Source organism: Syngnathus typhle, linkage group LG1 (genome assembly GCF_033458585.1).
Source record: "Syngnathus typhle isolate RoL2023-S1 ecotype Sweden linkage group LG1, RoL_Styp_1.0, whole genome shotgun sequence".
Taxonomy (NCBI): Eukaryota; Metazoa; Chordata; class Actinopteri; order Syngnathiformes; family Syngnathidae; genus Syngnathus; species Syngnathus typhle.
The window spans coordinates 13,311,243-13,320,568 of NC_083738.1; the positions used below are offsets into that span (position 1 = coordinate 13,311,243).

General features: G+C 44.0%; 1 protein-coding gene across 4 annotated transcripts; it reads right to left on the reverse strand.

Moving 5' to 3' along the window:
• Positions 1–3,327: 3,327 nt before the first annotated feature.
• On the reverse strand, positions 3,328–9,047 carry si:ch73-233f7.1 (uncharacterized protein LOC100537710 homolog). Of its 4 annotated transcripts, XM_061282911.1 has the most exons (5): positions 6,726–9,047; positions 6,537–6,635; positions 4,208–4,266; positions 3,993–4,111; positions 3,328–3,669 (listed from the first exon to the last, which is right to left on the reverse strand). In XM_061282911.1, exons 1-5 carry the CDS (start codon positions 9,045–9,047, stop codon positions 3,359–3,361), a joined length of 2,910 nt encoding a protein of 969 aa, XP_061138895.1. In that variant the 3' UTR covers positions 3,328–3,358. The 4 variants fall into 4 exon arrangements, with proteins under 4 accessions (XP_061138895.1, XP_061138887.1, XP_061138878.1 ...); XM_061282903.1 differs by having other exon boundaries at positions 6,537–9,047; XM_061282894.1 differs by having other exon boundaries at positions 3,984–4,111; positions 6,537–9,047.
• Between the last annotated feature and the right edge of the window lie 279 nt (positions 9,048–9,326).

Sequence of the window (9,326 nt, forward strand, 5' to 3'; positions counted from 1 at the left end):
AGGCACACTGTAGCGTTACAAATGACTGGGCAGGTAAACATTCGCATTGGATTTATTAGCTATAAATCTATTTACTGACAAAATTAAAAAGCAAACGGGGAGATATGAGAACCAAGAATCATTGGTCACAAAAAGAACCCAAAATTTAAGTTTTTAAATGTAATTCCAAAAGGTTGCACACCAAACATCTCATCAATGAAAATAACGTCATACCTCGTGAAGATTCATGGTGCCAGCATCTTGTTTGAGGGCAGTGTTTTTTTTTTCCCCCCAGCCAAGACTCAGGTCTTAGACAAGGAGTCTGGAATTACAAATAGTTTGTGATGGTGTCAAGTGTTACCAGGAAGATTTTGCTTCAGGCTTCTACTAGAAAATAAATTGTCAACAAGAACATTTAAACTTCATCGGGGCTTAATCTGAGGCACTTTAATTGGTGAGAAGTGTGTACCAACTCCCATTTAACCTGAGTTTGGAGGTGAATGGCTAATACTGATGGTATGCAAATCCCAGCTTTCTTTACATCTGAATTTAGTTTTTTTACTTCCTCCCTCCAAAATTTTACAACAATAATTTAATTGTGTTATAGGTTGTGGTAATAGGAATAAAACGTTTTGGGTTTTTTTTTTTCAACATCAGAAAACCCCCAAATTTGAACAGGGGTGTGTAGACTTTTTATATCCACTATATGCCAACTGTCCCTGTTTGTCCGTGGCCTTTCTTTTCCTTTTTGACATACAAGTTATGGTTGTTTTCTTGCAGTTTTATCATTGGCTTAGTAAATTAATGCTTTGATAAATTGTTGTTGTTATTGTTTTATGTGTTGTTTTACGAACTGCAAATTAAAATAAAAAAATATATTGCGCACAACGCTGCTGACTATTTGCTGTTAATTCTGTTATTAATTTATGCTGTTAATAATTAATGGTGATTTTGTTATAGACGCCCCCCCCCCCTTCCTTCAGTTTACTATTTCCAAGTATGGTATGAAAGTTGGTTTAGCAGCCATAATAACGGATTGAATCGTTGATGACTGATTTGTGTGTGGGCAGCGTGGGTTGAATTCTTGCATGCGTGTTTGATTAGTTGTTCATTTTTCTAGGTGGTTGTGCCTGGCTGGCAGTTCAGGTTATAGTCTACTTTTGTCAACTGGGATATGCTCCAGCACCCCACACGACCCTAAACTGGATAAACGGTGTTAAAAATTGATGAATTAGAATCAGGACTGCATGAAAGTAATCCTTGACTTTTTTTTTTTTTTTACAATAAATTGATACCACGGGTAAAATGTGTGACATTTTTTAGAATTGCGTCAATGGAAAAACAACACACACGCACGTACACGTACACGCACACACACGCGCACGTACACGCACACACACATTCATGTGGTGTGTTTATTAACTATTTCATTGCCCCCATTAAATCACCATTTATTAATTCACATAAGTACAACTATTTGCACGGTATCTGTTAATTTCTCGTGATTTCTTGTGAAAGGTGAAACTGCAATACATTAATGTGAGAATCTTGCTCTACTGCGCCATCTGCTGTCTGTACTGCAAGCTACCTTTTGATGTTGTGTTTTGTGTACTGTAAAAGTACAAGTGCATTTACCAACGTGAAAATGCTTGTAAAGCAAATTTGTCCTCTAATCCCATACTCCCCAACTTTATACTTTCATATCTAAAATATATATTTTAGATATAATATTATACCTCTTTGATTTCGACTGAATTGACAGAGAACACTTAAAGTTAAATTTGCTGCATATATGTGGATTCTACTTGATTTCTATCCTAACAAGTTGTATTTCTGACATGTTTTAATTATCTTAATGCGTGTTTGATAGATGAAATCGATTGTCAGTTCGTCTCACTTGCACTTCATTGAATGTTGAACACATTTGCCCTCTGGTGGTCAAGCTGAGGCACAGCGTGTCAAGAAAAAAACGACCACTGGGTCAAACTTCAGCACCACAGCAATGGACAGCTTTCTTGACAAATAGGATAAAGACCAGGGAAGTGGATTTTAGAATTTAGAGTAGAAAACAATGAATGCATACGTAATTGTTTTACTTTTCATAATTCCTGTAATATTTCGTTAAAAAGAAGATATCTAATTCAAGAAATAGATCAAGTAGAACAACAAATTGCAAGATAAAAGTCATTTCTTGATGTCTAAACTCTACTGGAGCTCCATGTATTTCACTTCATCCTTTCTGACCTATTAACGATGCCCCTTCTGGATCACCTTACCCCAGAGAAGGTGGCCCTGCTCCCTCCACTGTTCTCTACGGACCCCTTTTTCCTTATTAATGAGATTATTCTCAGTCTGAGCCAAACAGCGACCTAATTAAACCATCTTTGTTCCTGGCCAGTAGCCATCTGTAATCTGCTGAACAATTTCCCAAAGAATTAACATGTAAAAGGGCATGGCGAAGGAAGAGAAAGAAGCTCTGGGCCCCCGAGCTCCCATCCAGGTGTGGCATTTGGAGCAGTCGACTCGACCCGCTCCCCCGACACTCGTACGTGTGTGTGGTCGTGCTCTTAATTAAAGTGATATTTTCGAGAGAGGAGTTTTTGTTTGTTCAGTAAATGAACTTGCACCATCCTCTACGGGCAAATGGAAAGGCAAGTGCTCCAATTAGCATATGTTAGCATTTTACTGTGTTTATTCATTTAGGTGGAAAATGGCTTGCAAGGCAAAAAACAAGCTGTACCTTTCTCACCCTGGAAATAATTGGCTCAAGTAAATTAAACCAGGACGAAGAAAACTTACATCTGTATGCATGTACCACATACTTAGTATTTGCCAATTTGAGTCTGGGTAACAACAATGCACTCTCTTTGTTTTAGAGACACTTGGTAAAGAAATGTAATGCAAAAAATACTTTATTTCCAATAATGTATTTACAATACATGTGTGAGGAGTCTTCTCCATCTTTTTTGCCTGCGTATACAGTACGGCATGACGTTTTTCACGTTAGCAGACGAACAAAAAAAACCACGCACTTTCTATATTCTAACCCAACAATATGATTTCATACTTAAAGATGGGCAAAACAATTGCCTACTGATGCTTATCATAGAGTTTGAAAGTCTCCACGTCTGGTTTGATTGTCTAAAAATTAATAGCAATAATAATAGTAATAAAAAAATACATTGAGAAACGTTGTCACATAAATAACCACAAATATTCCCTTACCTCCAGGTTTCATTATTTCTCCTTGTACTGACCTCCCATTTAGCTCACGTATTAAGCTACTCACAAGCCAAGTGTTCATTAATTTATGTAACAAATGATCCTCATCTCAGGTTATCCATCACTCAAACTATCCACTCAGGCAGTCAGTGGGACGTCAGTCATTGTACAGATCGTTATTGATCATGGCAGCCTCCCCCTGGGGGGACATCTGGAGGCGCCGCTTCTTGCCAAAGGTGGAGAAGGAGTTATGGACGTCCAAGTCGCTACGCTGTGCCACAGGCCTCAGGGTGCAAAAGCCTGACGGTGTCCCGGGAATGTACACGTTGTGATGGTAGTCAGGCGGCGGGTGCGGGTGTGGGTGAGGGTGTGGGGGGTTAGTAGGTTGCTGCTGCTGGAGCGGAGGGGTGCACTGAGGAGTCCAGGGCCGGGATGTAACGCCGCTGGGTGATGGAGACATTTTATAGTCTGCGGGAGAAGATATGAGGGGAGGGATTATAAACCATTCTTTAGTTAATTTGCATAAATCAGGATGCACTACTGTATCTAGTTTAATACACACACTCATGAGAAACAATACAAGAGTTGCAGCAATGAGTTACAAAAAGAACGCTCAATTCAGCTTGAGAAATTAATTAAAATTTTCTCATTTAGCAATACAGGATAAAAACATCTTTAGAACCAGGTCTCATCCTAGATTTTGATAGAGGTACCTAATAATGTGAATTAAAAATGTGCACAATGAGATTTGTTTTCCTCACGTTCAGTTTGTCTTGTCGTACCCTTTGTGCCTCTCATATGAGTGGCCCAAGTCCAGTACTGTCCAGGAGCCATGGACGTGACGTAGTTTTCCGGGTCGGCATGCATGGCCTTACGCATTAGAGTTCCATCCATGTTGATGGAATTGTAACTAGAGAGAATAAGGAAATCCCGTCACTCTTGGCTTGTTGATCTTGTACATGACCAGGCACATCACCAGATGAAGTTTTCTGTGCATAAGTGTTACCTTTTGATGGAGGAGTGCTGGTTCTTTGTGAGAGTCCAGTCTGTGTTTGGCTGCTTCAGCTGCAAAAACAAAGAAGATACCATGTTGTCATGTCAATTATGAATCTCATTTACATACTTTGTTTTTTTTAACTTTGGAGTATATGATGAAGTTTGTAAGAAATTAAATTAAATGTATAACCTCTCTGGCTATTTCAATCAAAACTGAACTTTATTATTTAGTAAGGGCAGATGTTTTTATTCAGTACTTGCCTTGAACTAAACTCGAGCAGGTGTGTTCCCATTTTAAAACAATGCATGAACTCGAAATGTTGTATATTGTTTTAAAATGGGAAGATGCCATGATACTAAAAAAAAAAAAACACAAGTTCAAAAGTTTGGGGTCACAAAATTGACCCCAAACCTTTGAACGGTAGTGTATGTATTTATTTAGATAATTATTTATAGATTATATATATAATCTTCTGTGTAAAAAATCTTATAATACATATGTATACTTATATTCATAGATTATATATTATTTTATACAAATATAAGATATAATTTATAATATTTAATTCATAATATTTTATTATAATAATATTTACAAACTTTTGAACGGTAGTGTGTATATATATATATATATATATATATATATATATATATATATGCTGCCCTCTTGTGGATATCTGGTAGAAATGGCTTTTTATCTGAACTGAGCTTGTATTTTTCTTTCAGATATATATATATCTTGCTGCCGAGATAATAAAAATTAAATACTATTATTATTATCTGTATTCTAAGCATGGCCCTTGTCAAGCAAGCTAGAACACCAATTAGAAGCTCAGTGGGATGAAACAGAACTCGATAGAAATCTTTAAAGAGAAAGCTTGCTAATGACAAAATGAAGGAAATTATCATTATTTTTCTTCATTATTTCTGCATGCACTTTAAATGAATATTTGACAGCCTGAGTAACTTGAGGTCGTTACACAAAGCTCGTGCACGCCATCCATCTGCCTAATTCGCTTCGCTTCACACAAGCCTTCAACGTGTGCGCGCCTCATCCTGTCATTTGAGTTTGTCATTGGATGATGTGTACTCTGACCTCTCTCTCTCTCTCTCTCTCTCGCGTGTGTGTGATGAGTGAATTCAGGGCCCAATTAACGATTAAAGAGGGACACACTCTCTTAAAGGACCTGCGTAATAACCCCCCCGTGACCTCATCAACCCAACCCTCCTTTCCCCACCACCACCCCTTCCTGTGGCCAAAAGTAGTGTGCCCGTGACCGAAATGACATTTGTCTGTCTGCCTGGCAGAGTCTGGTGTCTCACACACAGACACACACTCAATCACACACACACACGCACACACACACACACGCACGCATGCACGTACATTAACGGTCTATTGCCCCGTCTGCTAGAATTAGAAAACACTCCTGCCTCCTTTAATTCCCCCTCTCCTTGTGCACCCCCGCCTCCCCTCCAAACCCCCCTCCAACCCACAGGCTTATCCTCTCCCTCCCCCCCCCCGCTGATAAATATGACTTCACATCTTAGTCTCTCCTTGCACCCAGAGGACATCGCAGGGACCCATCTACAGGCGGGCCACGTCTCAGTCCAGTCGTCCTTGCGCACCCCCCAAACCACCCCACCCCACCGCACCCTCCCATCCTTCCCTCGTGTCCTCTCAAAAAAACGAGAACATTTGCCATTTTTCATCAATAATGGACAGGCCTCCCATCGCGAATACGCCACATTGTGTTGAGTATAATGGTTCTGTCCATGGTGCCCTTGAGGGATGGCCAGAGGGGATATTTGTCCTATATAAATTGTTAGACGTCAACGCCTTGCCTGCACCAAAATGAACGGAACCTTGGACAAATGAGTCTAAACTGTCATTCACCTTGTCCATTACCCTTGACTTGTTGTTCACACTCTGTTGTGCAGGGAGCAATTTAGTCTGCCCACCTCCCTCCTCCCTTATAGCTACTCCGGAGCAGTGGCGCTGATGGAGGAGGCATTAAGATGATTTATATGTTTTTGTGAAATTAATCATGATTTCATGCCCCGACCCTATGTGCAAATGTTGACTTCCTTCCACATTTCACTTAGTTCTCGATGTGCACACGCAGCATAATTATGCTTCATGGAGCATTTACGTGTCAATTAAAAGCTAATCTGCAGGCATCTTTTCTTTTCATTTCATTTCCGCGTGCAAATCATCACAGAGCCGTACAATGTGTTACAACAAATACATACATACGCAAAATCGTCCAACACTACACGACAAAAGGGATGAATGTGACCTTTGTGATTTAACCTTTGAATGTGTATTTTCTGCATACCTCATTAGGGGTGGTCGCTCCGTTGTTGACAGATGCGCCCCACGAATGTTCCGCGCTCTTGGCCTCGTTGTTGCGCGGCGTGCTGGTCGGGCTGCACGGCTTCAAAAACATGAAGTCACTTTTGGACGATTCTGGGCTCAAGCACACTTTATAACAATAAGGCTGAGTCAGGCTGCTGCTTCCGTTCACTTCCATGCAGTTGGTGGGCACCTTATTCGCTGTGGAGGAAATCTGCAGGTTGAGGTTGGATTTTTTGAACACCTCCGGGGGAGGCTCGGGCTGAAAGCCGCCGCAGCAGCAGCACGCGAAAGGGGGCAGATTGTAGCCACTCAGGGTCTCCCGGTCTTTGTAGCACTTGACCGCAGCCAGGACGATGATGGCAACGAGGAAGATAAAAGATATGGTACTGAGTGAGACGATCAAATAGAGGGCGAGGTTAGAGGGGGGCTGGGGGCTGAGCGTGAGGTCTCCGTGGTCGGATAAGGACTCGGGGATGCCGTCCACCACCGTCAGGACAACGGAGACGGTGGCGGAGAGAGGAGGCTGCCCGTTGTCTTTCACCAGTATAACCAGTCTGTGTCTGGATGCGTCTTTGTCCACCAGTCGACGAATGCTCCTAATTTCTCCCGTGTACAGCGCCACGCTGAACAGCCCCGGGTCTGTCGCTTGCATCACCTGATAGGACAGCCGCGAGTTTTGCCCCGCGTCTGCGTCCAGCGCTGTTACTTTGGTGACCAGATAACCGGCATCAACAGAGCGGGGCACCACCTCCGTGGCAACGGTGCCGTTTTTGGGCAGCGGGGACACAATGATTGGCGCGTTGTCATTCTGGTCCAAAACAAAAACATTAACAGTCACGTTGTTGGCCAGCGGTGGAAAACCTGCGTCCTGCGCTTGCACGAGAATATGAAAGTTTCGAAGTTGCTCGTAATCAAAGGAGCGCAGTGCGTAAATGTTGCCATTATCGGAGTTAATGGACACGTACGTGGACACGGGCATGCCCTGAATTTGACCCTCGAGAATAGAATAAGACAGATAGGCGTTCTGGTTGGAATCGGGGTCGAAGGCAGTTACGGTGCAAATGGAAGCGCCCGGGGCGTTATTCTCGGTCACATAGACAGTATAGGACGGCTGTGAAAACCGTGGGGGGTTGTCATTAATGTCAGATACTTGTACCACGATCGTTTTCCTCGTGGAAAGCGACGGGGAGCCCAAATCACGCGCCGTGAGTGTGATGTTGTACTCGGACACCACTTCCCTGTCCAAAACCTCACTCGTCACCAGTGTGTAATAGTTTTTAAAAGAGGAGTGCAGCTGAAAGGGAACGTTGTTGGGGATTTGACAGTCCACGTTCCCGTTTTCCCCCGAGTCCCGATCCATGACACTGATAACGGCGATAACGGTGCCCGGCGGTGCGTCCTCCTGCACGGGCGTGGACACGGACGTGAGGATTACTTCGGGGGTGTTGTCGTTCACATCCACGATGTCGATCAGCACTTTGCTGTGTACGGCCACGGCCGAGGGTCCCCTGTCCCTCGCTTGCACGTACAGCTCGTACACGTTCGCGTTCTCGTAGTCCACGACACCCTTTACGCGGATCTCTCCCGTGTACGGATCCACGCTGAACAACTCGCGCACTTTGAGAGGCGCGTGTCCGCTAAAGGCGTACGTCACCTCCCCGTTCGAGCCCTCGTCCAAATCGGTGGCGTTCAGCTTCAGCACGAGCGTCCCCCTCGGCGCATTTTCCACTAGTCTGGCCCGGTACACAGAGCGGTCAAAAACGGGGACGTTGTCGTTCGCGTCGAGCACCGTGATGGTGATCAAAGCGGTTCCGGAGCGTTCCGGCGAACCCCCGTCAAAGGCTGTCAGAACCATCTCGTGCTTTTTCTGGCGCTCCCGATCCAAAGGGTTGTCCAGCACCAGCTCCGCAAACTTGCTTCCGTCGTTGCGCGTCTGGATGTTGAGAATGAAGTGTTCGTTTGCGCCAAGTTGGTAGGAGCGCAGAGAATTAGTGCCCACGTCCAAGTCTTGCGCGCTCTCTAACGGAAAGCAGGAGCCGGGCGCAGCCGACTCCGTAATGTCTATGTTAAATTCGCTCCAAGGGAAACTGGGGGAGTTGTCATTCACGTCTAAAATCTCCACTTCCACTCTGTAGAGCTCTAAAGGATTTTCGATGACAACTTGCAGATGTAAAAAACAGCTGGGGCTGCGCTCACAAAGCTCCTCTCTGTCTATTTTTTCATTCACAAACAAAATTCCGTTCTCCAAGTTCACCTCTAAATATTGCTTCTTGGCCCCTGACACGATTCGGAAGCGACGCGCGGACAACTTGGCCACATCCAAGCCCAGGTCCTCCGCAATGTTGCCTACGAAGGCTCCGTGCTCCAGCTCCTCGGGAATGGAGTAGCGAATTTGAGCCAGCACCAAGTCCACCACACAGGCGCACAGAAGCAGAGAGATAACAAGCCCTGTCACCGGCACCCAGCTGCATCTGGAGAGCCTTTGATCCATTTTAGAGCCTTGCGTAAAAGTCACCTCTGTCGGGCATAATAGAAAATACGCATATTCACTATTTTAAAAAAACAGCCAAAAAAATCCAGCGTGGTCATCGTATGCAACTCTGTGGCATATTTACAAGTGACTCGATTGTGTGAGGAAAGATAGACCACCTGTCTCTCCTTCCACTGTGCTCCATGCGCGACTCGGGAGGTGTGCGAACTGGGAAGGCTCGCACTTTGATTTTCCACTGTATTAGACACCCGGAGGAGCCGGCTGGGAGGTGTGCGCGAC

Bases quoted from the DNA above. Each gene is read 5' to 3' on its own strand.
- si:ch73-233f7.1 (XM_061282888.1), bottom strand. From the start codon at position 9,047: ATGGATCAAAGGCTCTCCAGATGCAGCTGGGTGCCGGTGACAGGGCTT. The intron at 4,112-4,207 runs GTAACACTTATG...TATTCTCTCTAG, and splicing joins CAGCACTCCTCCATCAAAAG to TTACAATTCCATCAACATGG. The intron at 3,670-3,962 runs GTGAGGAAAACA...CTTCTCCCGCAG, and splicing joins TACGACAAGACAAACTGAAC to ACTATAAAATGTCTCCATCA.